General features: G+C 35.5%; 1 protein-coding gene across 3 annotated transcripts in view; it reads left to right on the top strand.

Annotated features, from left to right (window-relative positions):
- LOC121734083 overlaps positions 1–19,471 on the top strand; it is a 204,777-nt gene that overhangs the window by 162,304 nt on the left and 23,002 nt on the right. For 2 of the 3 annotated variants that reach the window (XM_042124494.1, XM_042124493.1), the window contains exons 2-3: positions 8,158–8,261; positions 13,704–13,856. In XM_042124494.1, the coding sequence (XP_041980428.1) occupies positions 8,201–8,261; positions 13,704–13,856 (214 nt within the window). In that variant the 5' untranslated portion in view covers positions 8,158–8,200. The remainder of the gene's footprint in view (positions 1–8,157; positions 8,262–13,703; positions 13,857–19,471) is intronic. The other variant, XM_042124495.1, reaches the window with a different exon arrangement.

Genomic DNA, 19,471 nt, shown 5'->3' with positions numbered 1-19,471 from the left:
AATTCCAAAAAATTTTGGTAAACCCGAAAAGTGCTTTTGTATTATCAGATAAATTGAGTCACAAGCAGACCTACTTTTTTTTTATGAAATAAGGGGGCAAACGAGCAAACGGGTCACCTGATGGAAAGCAACTTCCGTCGCCCATGGACACTCGCAGCATCAGAAGAGCTGCAAGTGCGTTGCCGGCCTTTTAAGAGGGAATAGGGTAATAGGGGAGGGTAGGGAAGGGAAGGGAAGGGAATAGTTGAGGGTAGGGAAGGGAATAGGGTAGGGGTTAGGGGATTGGGCCTCCGGTAAACTCACTCACTCGGCGAAACACAGCGCAAGCGCTGTTTCACGTCGGTTTTCTGTGAGAACGTGGTATTTATCCGGTCGAGCCGGCCCATTCGTGCCGAAGCATGGCTCTCCCACGTATAGCATGGCTCTCCCTACTTTATTTGGTGGGGTTATGTCAGTGTTAGCTCAATAAACAGAACGAACCAGTAACTTCGGCTCAGTAACCTGTAACAGTCATGCCACACGACGCGGTGCGGTGCCGCACCGGAGGTCATCCCGGCGGACTACCGGCCACATGGCGATTGCGGTGCCGCAACGTTTTACAGTGGGTACTGACTACTGTAGCAGCGACGGACTCGAGCTCCACCAGTGCATACACCTCTCCCCGTATATTACGTACTATAATACTACGTCGTATATTATGTAGGTACTTATACTACGTCAAACGTATAAACGAGAATACTTCTAAGTCGGCCTACTGGTTCGTTCTGTTTTTTGTTGTTAGTCGTGGTCAGAAAAGCTTGACATAACCCGACCAAATTACATAAGTTCTCTAATAGTAATTAATAATTTCTCTTACGGTCAATACTTTATGTTTTTAAATTAATACAGTCCGCTTTAAGCCATCCGTTTACCATGTTATACAAATATTTTATTCTCTACTGTTTTAATATCCAACTTGATAATTTGACTGGCATAGTTAAGTCCCCAGATGTTGCTTCTCAAATTAAATATAAATTCCTCAAGGATATTGTAAATACAATTGACCTGAATTAGGTGAAACTAATGGACTATCACACCTTTCATTATACCAATAAGCTATATAATTACTTACTAGCTTTGGCTGAATATTTGTATAAAAAAAAACTTTATTTGAAATAAGGACGCTATCACAAAAATTATGACAAATTTTGGAAGGTCAGTACGAATATCGACGTTAATTACATTAAAATAACATTCAATATCAGCGCGCCTTGTACAGTGGCGGTTACGACGCTCGCCGCTTTCTCGATAGGGCGAAAATGTATGAAGAAATTTGAGAGCGTTTCTTATTTTTCTTATAAATGGAAATGTTATTTATTTTTATACAAAATATTTAGCTATTCGTATAGGGGACTAAATAAGCAAAAATTTTTTTGTATATTTATTTTCCTTAGTTTAGTGTATTTAGTTATAATGGTACCTAATCAAACCCCATTCTTTTTTAAATATTTTGCGATTTTCACATAAATACGTTTTAACCATCGTTAAAACGTATTTATGTGAAAATTTTGTATGCGGCTGTAAAAATTTTATAGTATAGACGTGGAGATGAATATATTATCTTTCATTTGAAACCAAAATATCCTTGCAGTGTGGCTCCTAATTCTATGGTACCTGAAAATCGCTGATATTTGTGAAAAAATGTGATAGCGTCCTTAAGCACGTAAGAACGAAGCCACGTATTGATTTGAGATTTACGAGAACGAAACCACATTTATGCAAGGCGATGCGTCGCGCCTCGCCACTGGACTGGCGGTTTTTAGGGTTCCATACCCAATTGGTAAAAACGGGATCATATTGCTAAGACTTCGTTGTCTGTCCGTCTGTCTGTCTGTCAATCGCCAGGCTGTGTCTCAAAAACCGCTAGACTTCTGAAATAAGCATAGATTGTGTATATCTTTTGCCGCTATAACAACAAATGCTAAAAACAAAATAATATTAATATTTAAGGAGGGCTCCCATACAAAAATTTAATTTTTTTGGCCTTTTTTGCTCGATATCAATAATAGCAACAGGTAGGCACTTGAAATTTTCACAAAGACCTTAAATATATTATGTGTACTTTAATAATTAATAAAAATATTTGAATAAAATAAAAGTTTAAGGGTAAGTTTAAGTTTAAGGCTCCCATACAAAAACACAATTTTTGGCTCTGTCGAAGTTCCTGAGATCGGAGTGCCAGCGTTTCCATGACATTTAATACCAACTACTATACCACAATATAATATTGTTATACTGTGACTGTATGATCTACGACTAAGATAACTGTGGACTCAACCGTATATTCCCCATATTATATTCCCACAACTTCTGGTATTATAATAAATAATTCATAATTATCATCCTTATCGCGTTGTCTTTCTAAATAAAATAAACATTATACACTTTTATAATTAAACGTCCTTTACTTCCGTTTATCCTATAAAATATGAGTGTACTGGCACCGTTTTAAGAACAAAACAAAGCCACACTTTTATGAGGTCATCTATTTACTTGACGGCTCTCAGAGTATAAAATACGGTTATAAATTGTGTTAACAAGCCCGTTTTCCTTTTGTTAGTTATTTCGGCAAATATCTGTCGCAGGTCGTGACTGTCAGCTTTTATTATTCTTATTTGAAGTAGAAGAGGTCATCTCGAAACGAGTTGAAATTATGCACGACATGATGATACATGCGATGAGATTAATAAATAGGCTATAATAATGCCTCCCGCACTGATTTTGGTGACGGTGACCAGGTTACATTGAACAGGCCAGTTACGCAGGAGTAATTTTATAGTGGCCAAGTATGTGCGCAACACACATTAAGTGCACTCTCTATTTCTTTAACTCTCATAACCCAGTAGGACACGACTGGCGAGAGATCAGGCGCAGGACCGACTTTTTACATGCCCATTGCCAATCCTACGCACGGATCATCTTACTCGTCAGAGAGTGATCAGCCTTCAATGTCCTAAGCAAACTTGGAAATACTAATGAACCGGAAATGCTAATAGTTTCAGACATCTGCATAGAAATGAATTTTGTAAAGTACGTTTTGCAAAAGTTCTGTACCATATCGACGGTGGAAAAGCAAAAGTTACCAAGCGACATACAGCTATTTTTACAAGAGAGCCGTTTAAAGATTCATTTTTTCTTTAAAAAATCGTAGAAAATTAGCTATTAGAGATATTTTAAAAAATCCAACGGATTTTTAAAGTATTTTAATGCCTTTATTAATTGGTTTATTTAAAAAAAGGTATATCTGTATACTTAGCGTAGAAGTGGCGTTTGGTTACAATTTACCTAAATTTAGAAGCAGGTAAAAGTTACCAACCGACAAAAACGTTTTATCTTTCAATCTAGTAAATATATCTAAATATATATTTTTTTCCAAATGGTTCGAAGCAAAAAGGGTTAAGTAGAGATTTTTTTTATTGATTGAACAAGCAAAGGGGTCTAAATTTCATAGTATTCCATTATTATAACAAGCAATGTTTACTATACGACAAATAAAATTCTGTTAGTGTAAGTAATTATTTACCTGCCGCCAAATAAATTTTAGCTAGAACTCAAAAAAATTTACTTTTTAGACTCAGTGAGGAAATTTGCTCAGCATAGTTATGCTGCAATCGAAAATAACTGAAGTCAAACTGTTGAAAAAAAAAACCTATCAAGTATACAATATTTGAAATATGCCTTTCAATAAATTAATTTCAAAAAAAAATAATTGAAGCCGAGTTCCTCGGTAAAAACAAAATTCAGTATTCCAATGAACCGTAACTTACTTACCGACTTCTAAAATGTATGAAGATTGAGTACTTAGAGATAATATAGTTTAGGCTTAGGCCAAGTACGGAACCCTAAAAAGGCACTAATATAAAATAAGAATTACGTAACACTTTTAAGTTTATTCATAAGAATATTAATTTTGCTTTTGCCGAGGTAGTCAGTTCCAATTTTTTGATTGAAAATAATTTATTGTTCTCTTTTTTACGGCTAGTCAACTAGGAACCCTTATAGTTTCGGTCTATCCGTCTGTCTGTCCGCGGTTTTTCTCAGAGACTATAAGGCTTACAAAGCTGTAATTGCGCATAAATGTACTTCTTAATCACGCCGACAAAATGGTATATAAAATCTTTAATTTTTTTTTGTGGTACCTCCGATACACATCAAGCGGGGGTGATTTATTTTTTCCGCGTCCACCCCACCGTATAGAGTGTCGTTGGATAGTATTTTTAAAAATATAATGAGTATTCAAAGACCATTTTCCGATTTAGGGATCCATTTGTGAAATATGAAGTTTTAAAGTGGAACAAATCGTTAGAGTCTAGTGTCCCCTAGTCCCCTTCTACCAGCTAAACGGTTGCTTCTGGAAATGTGAAAAAATACACAAGGGTAAGAAATATGTTGAATTTAAAACGAAAACTATCACGGCTAAGACATTCATGAGTTATTGAGTAATAGTCAATCAACTAAAAAATTTTATTCGTAGAAGTACAAAGGAAATTATAGTTCAAATTCCTTTGAACGTTACTGACATGATGTTGTTAGTAATGTAAAACACGTTTAATAAATGTACATTCATTAACCATACAAAAATATACCCTATATTGCGCGTGGCCCAACACGCACTTGGCGGGTTATTTTATTCGTGTCCATCCCAAAACATTTTCATTTCAAAAATCATTTTCTGATTTCGGGGTCCATATTTTGTGAAATATGAAGTTCTAAAGTGGAAAAATATGTTATTTTGCTACGGAATCAGTAAAATATTTGGTATGAGTTTATTATAAAATTAATATACTTTATAACTTACCAAAAACAGAAAACTCAAAAAAAAAACAAATTAGCTTGAAAATAATAATTTTAATAGATACCAAGTATCGTATCGCACAAAACAGTAGTAAAGAAATGCGCGAGAGCGCGCACGCTGGTTGCCTAAGCGACAGTGGAACTACGACTGATCGAAAAAACTGTTACTATCCACCATATTAGGTATAATTTACAGCGGGGACAAGCGACAATGCGTCAAGTGTTTGTTTGGGCTAACCACATTTAAAATTAAATAATTATTTCAGCAATTGGTATCCAACTAACAAAATTTATAAAAAAAACGGCAGGTAAAAGGTTACCAAGCGCCACCTATTATCTTAGTTTCGGCGAGTAAAATTTACTATATTGAATTTTTGATATGATTACGGTTTGTTAAAAAATACTTAACGACAGAAAAAATATCTCAAGGGTTTGAAAAAGAGTCCGAAATACCATAAATAAATAAATGTATTTTAGGTAAAACGTCCCAAGTACCTAATTGATACCATCAGTGGAAAGGCACAAATTACTAACTGTAGTTTGAATTAAAAACGTGTAAAGCAAAAAATTACCAAATAAAAAAAGAAACATGTAGATATTACCAAATGCCTACTTTTTTAAAAGGTATCAAAAAGTTGTCGCTTGGTCGCCGAAAATCAGAAAAATACCCGTTTCCACGGAGTTCCTAAGCGACATCAAAAGTGCTCGTAGAGACATGGGACTAAGACCAATCGATAGAGAAAAATTTGCTGATTTCGAATATATAAATAACTCATTTTGACCCCTAGTGTCGCTTGGTAACTTTTGCCTTTCCACCGTCGATATTATTATGTTAGGAATAATAATGTATACTTCCTTAGTGCTCTTTTTCGTGAAAAGTTATGTACCATGTTACAAATAAAAATGTACACTTCCTTTGTGTTCTGTTTCGTGTTTTCGAATAATTGCTAATTACAAGGAAAGTCGGGGATAGATCTGAAACAAAACACGTCTACACACCAATTTCTACCACAATAAGGACTACATTTTTATAACATGCAAAAAAATTAGTAACTTTAGAATTTTTAAACCAAAACCTTAGCGCTATCGGTTTATTTCTGAAGTTTTGTAATTGGAATTTATCTTTTCGCCACCGCTTGTGATTGGCTGACGTCAAACGTTAACCAATTAAAAATTGAAAATTTGGGTGAGTATTATATTTAAGTAGCATATAAATTAGGTTTTCCCTGCAATTAATCACCGTGTAGAGCAGGTTACTACAGCCTCATTAATAAAGCCTGTACTGGAGTAGCTATACCCTGGAGACCGGCCCGGTATGTGTAATGATATTACTAACAAGATATTTTATACTAAACCAGCGGTTTTTAAACTTTTTTGTGGTCAACTTTTAAGAAGTGTTATTTTTGACGGATCCCAAAAAAAAGATTAGTCTTTGAATGAATTATTATCTCCATGCTGGTGACTGGTCTCTGATGTTATTTCTAAGAACTTTTAATGTATAATTGCTCCCGGTGGCCTTTACTGAGTCTCATGGCTCCGAGAATTGAAAATTTGCGAGGCTGTACTAGATTAACTGACTATACAGAATGTCACAAAACAAAGTGATAAAACTTTTGTGTTTGTATATTGTGTCCCTTGTTTTACTTTAGATTCTACAACCGTCGGCCATTATCGTTATGCAGTTCCAGGTATATTTCGTTATGTATGAACCTTAGGTCAAGGCCCTTTGCGGCTCGCCTTATTAACTTTAACAGCATATTAATTATTCTCACTAAAACTATAGTTAGTATTTTCCGCTTGTATTTCATTTTCTTTGAAGTATCTTATAAGAGCTTCCCAAAGGTCTTAAAAGACGTCTAATGCCGTACTCAAAAGATACAACTTTTTAAGTTTAAGTAGGTTTAAGCACATAACATCGAACTCTAGCATTAATATAGTCATAACGTAGGTCATAACTCACAAAATTACCACTATATAATTTACTTATAATTATATTAATTTCAGTATAATGAAAGATCTTTGGCATGTAAGATGATATTGAACACTTTGAAAACGTTTTCAGCCCGAGAATCACCAAATAAGACATATTTCCATGAAGAAAATCAGTTTTCCTGTTTGTCAATAACATAATATTGAAAAACTCCGACATTACCCCGAATTAAGGGCCAATGACTCTCAAATATGAAATACTTCCAATCAATATTATTGTGTGACTGTAAATATTATTATGATCATTATCAACAATTGTTGTTGATGAATGATATTGACTTTTAGACAGGTAAATAACAGTGAATATTTTTTTATTCCTACTACCTGTAGCCCTAGCACGGCCACCAGTAGAAATGCGAAAGTATAGTATAACTGTGGACATAAACTAAAGGTTCCGTTCCGATCTTTACCGCGGCTAATCACGACTGACAAATTTTCAATTAAATGCCACTTTATGACAGACTATAGTATATGTCATAGAGTAGGATATTATTTGAATTTTTAGGAATAGTCTGTCATAAAGTGGCATTTTAATTGAATTTTTGGGAACGAAAAAAGATTAGAACGCTACGTTAAATTTATCTCCACAGTTTGTCCATACTTTCGCATTTCTACTGGTGGCCTTGCTAGGGCGGTCAATATATTTGTAGAATCGGTGGTTCTGATGCTGGCGTATATATAATATTTAACCTTTTTCCAAGCGAACTGTCTGCCTGTTGTTCAACGCTCAAACCGCTGAACCGATTTTTCTGAAATTTGGTATGGAGATACTTTGATTCTCGGGAAAGCAGCCACAATGCAGTCAGTTTTTTTTTAGTTTTTAGGGTTCCGTACCCAAAGTGTAAAAACGAGACCCTATTTCTGAGACTTCGATGTCTGTCCGTCTGTCTCCAGGCTCTAACTCAAGAACCGCTATATCTAGAATTCTGAAATTTTCACAGATTGTGTAGATTTGTTACCAATATTACAACAAATACTAAAAACAAAATAAAATTAATATTTTAGTGGGGCTCCCATACAACAAACGTGATTTTTTTTTTGCTTTTTTTGCTCTATATCAATAATGACAATAGGTAGGTACTTGAATTTTTCTCAAAGTCCTTAATTATATATGTACCTACTTTCATATTTAATAATAATATTAAAATAAAATAAAAAATCAAAGAGGGCTCCCATACAAAAATCACAATTTTTGTTTGGCCTAAATTTTGGTCTATAATGGTACGGAACCCTATATGTGCGAGTCCGACTCGCACTTGGCCGATTATTTAAATTACTATTATACATTTCAACTAGGGTTTTTGTAGTAATAAAAAACAATCTGAATTGTTGCAGGTAATCGGCGTGATGCTTGAGCGGGTGTTATGTGCCGTGTAATATGCCGTGGGGCGGCTTCTTCCTGGTCTGTCTAGCGTTATGCTGTATACAAACTGCATCAGGTATTTCATTTTGTATTATTAGCCTCATAACTATTATTAGGGCGCTTTTCTGTTGTCACCTAAGCGCGGATCTGGTCCGCTCATGGCCGCGCGCATGTTGCCCGCATGACAGGAAATCATCTATCAAGATGCGGATAACTTTCATGCGGACTAGATCCACACGCGGACGACGATACGCATGACAGGAATAGCACCCTTAGGGCCTTATTACACCAACCGAGTAGAGTGGTGAGACAGCGGCGAGACAGTGAGTGCGTGTGAAAATACACTGCAAATGGTTCAGAGCCAGTGCTCTCGGCAAATTGGCCGATAACCACAGACATAGATCAAGATAGATACCGCATGTGTATGTACTATCAGAGAAGTTGATTCCTATGCAAATCGGGGACCTAAGTCAGAGTAGACAGAATGATAGAGTATACCGACTTAGAACTGATGTTGAAATTTTTAAATTTGACGTATTATGACGAAAATCATCGCTAGGGTTGTTTAATTGTTACCTACGAATTTAAAACTATGACTTATTCGCTGGACGTGTTCCTATTTGGTCGTATTGTTGTTTGTGTTTTGGCACATGCGATTAAAATTGACAGAATCCAATTTTGAAATCTTTATTTTAAATATTTAAAAATAAATTATATCAGCCAGCGCGAGGCACATTCCGTTCATAATCCTAGTGAAACCCGACGAATTTGACAGATATTGAAACCTGTCCGTTTCTTTGCAGTCGAACTACTGGTAGTTATGTCTACTGTGCCTAAGTAGTTTGGTTGTGTTACGTCAAACCCAGCTGAACATTGAATTGACATATTTGTCCAAATAACGTTGGTCTGTCAATTGCATAGGAATCAACTTCCTCGATGGTACTTCACGTGCCATATCGCGTTCCCAAACGACGAGCAATGCTCGTCTTTCGAAAGTCTGTTCTTTAGTTTGCTATCGGAATCGGATGTCAATCGGAATTTTAAAAATGCCTAAATGCCTAATTGTGCCGTATTGAGCTGTAGACATTCAAATAGAAACGTTAGCCTAGATAATGGACATGTTTCTTATCATCGGTACATCACAGCTGTAGGAAGAAAAAAAAGGTGCACGCTCGTTTTTATACAAATGGAGCGACATGCGGTATCTATCTTGATCTATGTCTGTGGTCACAACTCACATCACCTTATTTTGGAAAAAAAATTCGTCATTCAAATCATAAAAAAAAAGAAATATTATGTATTCTTAATGGTAAAATAAATGTTTATAGCCTCAAAATTAAAAAAAAATACGCACAGTCTAAAACATCATTGCGCACAGCACTTACGACGCCATTCAGCTGAAAGAAAATACGTGGGAAAAACATTAATCTTATACTATTCAGAAATCCGTCTCGTACAAAAATAAAAGACACACATATTTTTGGCACACATAATATATTTTGTAGTCTGTCTGTGCATAATATAATAAAATTGGATACGTTTTTCTTTGAGGATTATGGATTAGTAAATTAGTTATGTCTCTTACTTTGACGTCAAGATAAAAGTGAAAGCTTTCATTACGAAAGTCGTGTTTTGTTCGTAAAAATATATATTTAGGTATTATCGTGCACTCCCATTAATTATATTGCAGAAAGACAGCTTAATTCAAGATAAAAATGTAGATTTTCGGACGTTAATATCTTAATAACCGTTTGAGATGTGTTTACGAAATTAAGGTCATATAATTATTTTGCAAGTCTCATTATATGAGCCAAATTTGAAACGTTTATGTGAAATAGTTTCTGAATGATGAGTGCTGCTCGCCAGTTCTGTTATGCTGGAAATTGGCATGACACGCTACCGCGTCTCTAGATGTTACTAATGTATGTTTAATCATTTACCTACAAAAACGAAATTAAGATACAAAAATACAATCTGTATTATTTTAATACATCGATCCATATAGGTTGGAGAAGATAATTTCAAGATGAACATTTACGAAAAAATATTTTTTTCACTAGAAAAGCTAAAAAAGTTGTACATGGCTATAATTTCTTTTTGCTTCTATTATCTTCTCTTAATAGGAAACGCTAACACTGTTTTTCCATACAAACGTGTTCCACAATTTACTCCCTGGACAATGCATCTAGACAAATTTTTTTAACAATATTGGGATCTGTTAAAGCTTTGTCTCTACGTTCACTTTTTTTTAATTTATTAAAAAATAAAAAAATATGACCCTGCAAAAATCGCAAAAAATGAATGCCCCGTACCCCGCCAATCCCCTGACCATAAAATAAATTTGAAAGATCTTTAAGATAAAATAAAAACGTAGAGGCATACTCACTCCTCTTGAATATATTTATATAAAAAAATTAATTAAATAGGCTCTATTTTGAAGGAGGAATAAGAGGACTACGTTACGAGGTAACGTAGTCCTCTTATTCCTCCTTATTACTATATATACATTTACTGTATCTGTCTCTATCACAATACACGTGTCGACCCAGGGTGAAGCGTGATGGCAATAGTTTCTTCGTTTAACTTACTCTTAACATACTCACTCCAATGTTACTTAACTGTAAAAACTTATAAATGGCTATTTCGTTTTGATCTTTGTCATTATTTAGACTGGTTTAGCTGTAAGTTTTTCAGTACAAATGAAATTAAATAAAATAAAAAAAAAGATGTGTGTCGTAGAATTAATATTGAAATTTAAAATCCCATTTTCCCAAGGCCAACTCGATTTTAATAACATGTTTTATAACGAAACAAAAGAACGCAAAGAACATGCATTAAGATGCTTCATAAGAAAATTATTCGACATCATTATTGATGTCGAATAATTTTCTTATGAAGCATCTTACGTGAACTCAACTAAAAACGTGTTGTTTTGTTTGTTTATACAAACAAAACAACACGTTTTTATACATTGTTAAACTCGAAGAATATACTTAATATATTGCTGCCATCTGCATTTTATATTAAGAGAAAACTTAACACATAGAACTGTAATACTTAATTACTTATATTTTTTTGTGATTTTTGTTTGTTATCCTTTTCAAGCAAAATCATCTAAACTGATTTCAATTAATTCGGAAACGCTATCCTGGCTTGACATTTGCTATTTTGGTGCGATAGCCACGGGCAAAAGCTTCTTGTGTGATAGACCAATACACACTGTAATCACTTGTTAATGTGTAAAGGAGCACTCATCTATAAATGCCTATTACTTTGATTGAGAAATGAGCATGCTACACTCACACAGTCGCAATCATAATTACTAGAGATCGCCCAATGGTCTAAATTCGACCTTAGTTTCAACGACATTAGGACTACTACCTATATTTTGAAAAAAATATTGACTTTATCATATTTTTTTCAACTCTTGTCTCTGGAATTCAGCTAACCTCAGACTGGCCGTGTAAGCATTGTCTAATAGTATCGTTTCAATAAAAAAAACTATAATCCATTATCAATTTGTCACTTTGTTGTCAACAGACTTCAACCCTAAATAAATGAATATAATTCGTATGTTTAGGTTTGTCACTCAAAAATCTGTCATTTTTCCTAGTGTGTGTGTTGTAGTGTGTGTAATTTTTTATTTGTTAAAAAAATGTATGATAAAAGCATAATTTCAAAATAATATTAGCTCGATGCACTCCTTCACCATATAAACAATAACTGTGCAAAATTTCATTCACCTACGTTTCCCCATTTTTCGTCAAAAGGGATACAAAGTTTTTGGCTCACGTATTATTAATATAAAAAATCTGTCATTTTTCCTAGCGTTTGTGTGTAATGTTTTATTTGTTAAAAAAATGTATGATAAAAGCATAATTTCAAAATAATATTAGCTCGATGCACTCCTTCACCTTAAAAACAATAACTGTGCAAAATTTCATTCACCTACGTTTCCCCATTTTTCGTCAAAAGGGATACAAAGTTTTTGGCTCACGTATTAATATATAGATTAATTAATTATAAACTCTCGAACGTGGAAATGGGCCTTAAAAATCGCGTGAAATAAAATGCATTGCCTACCTAAAGTAAGAACACACCTTCGAGTGAATGAATGCGAGAGGTCAGCGAGTATTATCATAGAATGCGGCTCAAAGCCACGCTTCATACAAAAGTATTAGATATTCTCTCAGCATTCTCCGGGTTCAGCTCACCTTATAAATATTTCATCTTGATGCTTCTGTGAGGAACTGTATTTTTTATTATGCTTTAGTAATTTCCAATTAAAATGCAGCTCTGCTATGCAGTCCAAAATATAATCAGATATAGGCGTAAGTTTATAATCGTATGGTACTTTTATTTGTTACTTATGAGATAAAATCTGTTTTTTAAACTATGCAAATAGAAAACAAACTTAATGCTTCTTCTGGAGAGAATATCTGAAAAATTAAACATAAAATAATCTAATATGCTAACATAAAACATAATAATATCATGTTATCAATTTACATCAAAAGTTAACTCACATTTGGTATATTTTTTCACAAGATCATCAAAACCCAAATTAAAATATAAAAAGGGCAATCATTAATAACCCTTATCTACTGTTAATGGGGTAAATTCTGTTGATTCATGAGTTAGGGACCACGTCATTAGCAGTCAATTTTGTAACGAAGTCTTAAAATTACATTACTTCCCTCAATTTTAGCTTTTTATGGAATAAAACGGGAACGGGAGCAGGGTGACTATGTGATGGTAAACGATTTGGGCGCTTTTCTGATAAGGTGCACAAGAAAATTACCCGCATTTAAAACGGGTAATTAGCCCACCACTCATTCCCACCAATGCAACTCCTGTGTCACTAGGATCAACAGTGGTAACCAACCACGAAAACCCTTTGATATGATCTCAGGGGTGATGAAAATTGTCCGCATCCTATCATTTCATAGCTGTTTTACCTGTCATGCAGGCAACACGCGTGTGGCCAGGAGCATGTTATCATCGGCATGCGGACCAGATCCGCGTGCGGGTCACAATACGCATTACAGGAGAAGCACCCTTATTGCCCATGATATTGGTTGGTTATCTGTGTAAGAAAGGGACAGCAAACTTCTACGCCTTTTTGATAGCGTTGCTTAGTAAAAAATATTACTATTTGCCGTCACGTCAATGTAAAGATTAGTATCGTCTTCTCATTTTTGGGTGATTTTAAAATTGTACCTAGCTTTGTAGCTTTTGAACATGGTACTGTTCACCGGTAACCCATAAAAACCCAAAGTGTAGGTTTTTTGCCTCGGTCCTAATGATTTTCAAAAATTGTTACACAATACGACTACACCAATAATAAATACTTGATTGAACTAATCAATCATAACTTTACCTTATTTGATATTCGCTCTGATACAAATCAGAACAAAAACCATTTACCCGTAAAGTAATGCATGCTATATCTATCCAGTCGAGTAAGTCTGAATGTGAACTTTTGGCCACATTTCTAACCGGTATCTGTCTTACACAGAACTCCAAATACCGGAAGAGGAAGTGTTACGGAGGCGTCGGAGCGATGAGAAAGATGGCCTGGCCTTGTCCAGGGAGATATTCAGGAACATTACCAAGAAACTTCGAGAAAATATTAAGTTCGAGGGACCAACTGAAGGGAGCAATTTGTTCAGTAAGTATTGATTCTGTACAGACAGCAAATAACACATGACATTGCTGAGGTTTTCTTTTAGTTTCATTCAGTTAGATTCGATTCGGTTCGATTCGGTTTATAATAATAATAATATCTAAGGACGCTTCACACCACGTCAGTCTGGCCCCGTGCTAAGTACCTAAAGGACTTGTTACAGGTACCAGACAACGGAAATATATTTAATACTTTTATACTATACATATATTTAAGATTTTTATTATATCATACACATATTTAATACACATCCAGACCCAGGAACATTGAAAACTTTTTGTTCCGTCGGCGGGATTCGAACCCGCGACCTCCGGCTTGAGCTACCGACGCGCTCACCACTGAGCCACAGAGGTCGGTTTGTTTAAAATATTGAGATTTACTTCCGCTGTTTGATTCAGTTATTATAGGTCGCTTGCAAATTTGTTGCCCAGAAATTTGCTTAACGCGTGGGAACTACACACTTTGTTAAAAAACTATATTGTTACGTGCTAGGGTTCGAGGATTTGGAGAGAAAGACCTGGTGACTCTCTTGAAGACTTTATTAACACTGCACTAAACACTAGGTCACAACACTTAGCACTAAGTCCAAACACTAATCACTAGGTCCAATCACTAAGCACTATCACTGTCCTAGGTCGTAGCCAAGTCGCAGGTTTCACTGGTTCACTCACTATTGATCACTTGTTGTCGCCTCGAAGATCGCTCAGATTGAACTGACTCACCGGGCCTGCCTGCGGCTTTTTATATAGCGAGACGAATTCCAGAAAGTTCCCGATTCACGTAAACAAGTAAACAGCCGTGGGAACTTTCTAGGAGGCTCGAGCATGTACCACAATAAAACTGCCATCCTTACGATAAGTGCAATAAGTTGAATTTAATTTAGACCTTATGTACTCAGTCATAAGGTCTAAATTAAAACACTTAAACACGCAAACAAATAAACGGTAAACACGTAAACAAACATTGGACCTTTCTAGAAGGTTCGAGTATGTACTTGCGCACCTCATGCCATCTAGTATTGAGTAGGGGATTTATGTTGCCTGTGCTCCCTCGTGTGTGGTTTGCCGCTAGATGGCACCACGTGTCCGTATACCATGTACCGTAACAATATTATTAAGGTGCTCCCCTTACGGAGATGCCGTAATTTACCGTATTTAGAGCCTTATTAACTCGTAATTTGAAAGATACAAAGTTATAACAAAAAATCGACAATAATCTTAATCAGTATATCAGCAATCCTTTCCCCGTTATTAATTTCCTATTTTTGTTTATTATACTCATTATATCAGCATCCAAAGTAATACAAACTTATTAAAATTCAAGAATACTTTCAGCATCTCCTCAGTATTTACAGATTACGTTTTTAAAAACACACGACAATAGATAGACAATTTCATTGACTCACTAAGTACATATTCACCGTTTGAATTTTTTTAAAATCAATATTGAACTAAAAAATAGGATTTTTGTGCGATTTCGGCAACGCATCAAATGTATGGTCAAGGTCGTTTGCGTAGGGGATTGCCTTAAACTCGAAGAAGAAATTTAATATAGATCTTATAATAATTATCTGTTCTTGATTGTTAGTAACCTGCTTGAGGTTACAGAAAGTTACACTTTCATATTTAACATATTAGTATCCAAGGACTTAACGCCTCCGTGGTCTAGTTCGCGCGCGGTTCTTGATTCGGAGGTCGTGGGTTCGATTCCCGCGTTGGAAACATGTTATTTCCAAGTTTGGTTAGGACAATGCAGGCTGATCACCTGATTGTCTGACAAGTAAGATGCTCCATGCGTCGGATGGACATGTAAAAAGTCGGTCCTGCGCCTGATCTCTCGCCAGTCGTGTCGGTCGTCCGTCCCACTGGGTTATGAGAGTAAAGGAATAGAAAGTGCTCTTGTGTACTGCGCACACACTAGGGCACTATAAAATTACTCCTGCGCAGCTGGCCTGGTTTCAATGAAACCGGCCACCGTCACCGAAACCGGTGTTGGGAGCTATTATTATTATCCAAGGACTTATTATTATAATTGTTATAAACTAAACTCATTTTTACCAGTTTTCAACAGTCGAATTTCGAGAATATAATTTTAATACAAACTACACAGTTATATTCGCGACCTCATTTCATTTCAATCGCGTAGAATTTTTAATTACATGACATATTTTTAATTATTTTAGTACTTGAACTGAGGTGACTTATTTAAATTATGAAGTGGACACTAGTTGCGAACACGAGCAACTAAAAACTGTTGATATTTTATTTTTAGTATACCTATGATATTATGATACTTATAACTATGTATGGAACAAAGATTTAAAACTCAAGATAGGCTGCGTTCTAACGTATCCTCTCTTGTATATTAAAACATAAGTTAGGCAAATGAAATTTCAAAAACCACAATACCTCGAATTCGGCCCCAAATAGTCTTATGGTGCCACACATATTTTGACTACGTTTTTGTCAAAATTCACACAACAAAAAGTAACACCATCCAATGTTATAACTAGAATCATAATAAGGCTCCAAACAACTACCCCAAAATGGCAGTTTTGGCTAGACCTTGACTATTATATTAAGCTGTCCTACTGATAGTAAAATTCTTAGAGCTCATTTCTTACTACTGATAAATATGCGAATGTTGCTAATGTCCATGGGCGACGGTAGTTTTCCATCAGATGACCTTCTTGCTCGTTTGATCCCTAATTTTATTTAAAACAAACGTGTGGTACTCGGGGACTGCCGCGGTAAAGCTATTTCATATCATTTTTTATCAAGTTGTGCAATTATAATTCGCATACGTGTAGTCGCAAATACCGTGCCGAGGTTGCAGAACTAAAATGACGTCAAATAATGCACCGTCACAGCGGTGCGGTGCTGTCGTACAGAGTGAGGTGTGTTAGGTTTTTCCCTTACGGAACTTCTGCGATAAAAATAGAATTCTGAAGCCTAGGTGGTTAGGACTTATTTTGCCAACCGTACATTTACGTATTCAAGGATCCTCATTTGAGAATACATTATGACTGGCGAGTAGCGGCCCAGATACGTCAGCGGATTGTTCCAGAACAGATCTTTAGAATATGTTCCCATATTATATTAGTGTCTAATATTCAATACCACTTAAATTAAGGTTAGAACATAAAGTTAATATACCTAGCGGAATAGAGCAACAATCTCGAGCTGTCAAACGAAACCGAAATTGGTTTTCATCTGTTTGAAAAATATGTGTACGTATACTCATACACAAGCATGATTGAACATGATTTCTATGAGAAAATAATTGTCTGGACTGGACGTCAAAAAAATAGTGCTGCTGTCATGTATCACACGTCTCTTTTTACCACGCAGTGTTACTGATAGTGACATCTCTCTTGCTCAGGCCTTTGTTTCTCTATTCCGCTAGGTATATCAACTTTATGGGTAAGAATAAGGAACGTACTATCAGAGAACTTGAGTCATAAGTAGATAGTGGACCAAGCACTTGCCCATACAAAGCACAAAAAATAGTCTTTCAGCGCTGCGACTTTCACAGTAAACTCTATTATAAGGGACACACTATATATATTTAAATGAAATAAGGGGGCAAATGAGCAAAGACGATCACCTGATGGAAAGCAACTTCCTTCGCCCATGGAGACTCGCAGCATCAGAAGAGTTGCAGGTGTGTTGCCGGCCTATTTAAGAGGGAATAGGGTAATAGGGTAATAGGGGAGGGTAGGGAAGGGAATAGGGGAGGGTAGGGAAGGGAATATGGGAGGGTAGGGAAGGAAATAGAAGAGGTAGGGAAGGGAAAAGGGTAGGGAAGGGAAAAGGGTAGGGGATTGGGCCTCCGGTAAACTCACTCACTCTCGGCGGAACACAGTGCAAGCGCTGTTTAACGTCGGTTTTCTGTGAGCCCGTGGCTTCGTGCCGAAGCATGGCTCGCCCACGTCAAAACATACACACCCTAAAGTAATAATTACTTTATTTTGCACGTTTATTCGTTGGGGCCATCGGTATCGTCACTTAGTTTTATTACACCCTGTATTTAAAATAAACATAATAATATTGTATTAAGCCATTCACATTGAAATTACGAAATTAGTTGGGTGAAATTATTCACACGTTGATAAGCTTAATGGGAAAATTAATATTTTTGTTTTCGTTTCAATTTATATTAATAAGCATAAGCAGGTTAAATACTAAATTGAACAGGAATAATAAAACATTGTATTAAAATTACTTTTATCATAATCTTAAATATAAAATTCTCGTGTCACAATGTTAGGCCGCGTACTCCTCCGAAACGGCTTTACTGATTTTAACCAAATTTTATATGCATATTCAGTGGGTCTGAGAATCGGCTACATGGGTACTTTTTATATTAATAAGTGCATTTGTTGAATAAATAATAGTAAATTATTACAACTCGAGACTGACGGCGACCATTGTTTGTGCGACGGGATAGCGATGGACGTTGCCATGGTGATATACTTATTTAGTCACTTCAATAAAATAATATGGGCGAAATACTTTATGTAGTCTAGTATGTTATAATATTATGCTGACTTTTTTCTAGTTAACTTTTAAGCTATTGCATTGCTTTTATCGTGGGCCTTAAGAACAACCCCCTAATTTCAGTAGGTACTCTAATAAGTGTTAGGATGGAAATTATTGAACCAATCAAATCACTGGCAGTTGATTAGAGGTATAACCTTTTAAGAAGACTCTCCATCATCCCAGCTTACAAACAAAAAACTATATCAAAATCGGCTCAGCCGTTTGGATATTCCGATGTCATAGATTGTCTGAGTGTATGACACTGACAAACAGACAGACTGACACGTCATACTAATAAAACCCTTTTTTAAAGGGGGTAAAAAGTGAATAGCTATGCCTTGCGATGTTTGTCGCAGATATATTTTCAGCAATAACTAGTTAATTTCAAAATAATATTTTGTTGTTACTCCCACATACGCTCAATTCATCTCCATAATGTATCGAACATGTTTTGGCAGAGAGCACACGCCTACGGAGGTATTCAATAGATTGTTATATTTTCAAGGTCTTATTCCGAAATAAAAATAGCTATACAAAAGTTTGTAATGCAGTTATTGAAATAATTCAAGCAGATGCAAGCAGATACAGCTGACCCGATAAACGTTGTTTTGCGTATGCTCGAGAGTCCCAAGGAAAATCTTCTGACAGAGCCAGGAGTAAACATTTCAGACATTGTAATGACAATTAAAATATCAGAGCCTCCTTGGAAACATTCAGACAAACTTTGATAGTGCGATTCAATAGGCATGACGATAATTTTTTTCTGGTTGGTAAGTAAAGGACCATTCAAAAATAGAAACATTGGTGAAAAAATGACTCTGATATCACAATTCAAAACTCACATAAAATAGACCTTCCCAAACAAAATGTTAGCTAACTATGACGTCACGCCTAGCTAGATTGTACGCATCGCGGGAAGATTTTGTATGTTAAAGTTGTTTCATAAGAAAATTGATATAAGTAAATTGCTTAACTTGGGTACACAAAAATTAAGAATATTATTAAAAGAAACTTGAGAGGTGTCAAGGGACACCAGGATGGAATGAAGTTCCAATTTAT

This window comes from Aricia agestis, chromosome 15 (genome assembly GCF_905147365.1).
Source record: "Aricia agestis chromosome 15, ilAriAges1.1, whole genome shotgun sequence".
NCBI classification, from domain to species: Eukaryota; Metazoa; Arthropoda; class Insecta; order Lepidoptera; family Lycaenidae; genus Aricia; species Aricia agestis.
The sequence above is the reverse complement of the archived record's forward strand: the minus strand, read 5'-3'. Positions and strand labels throughout refer to the sequence as shown.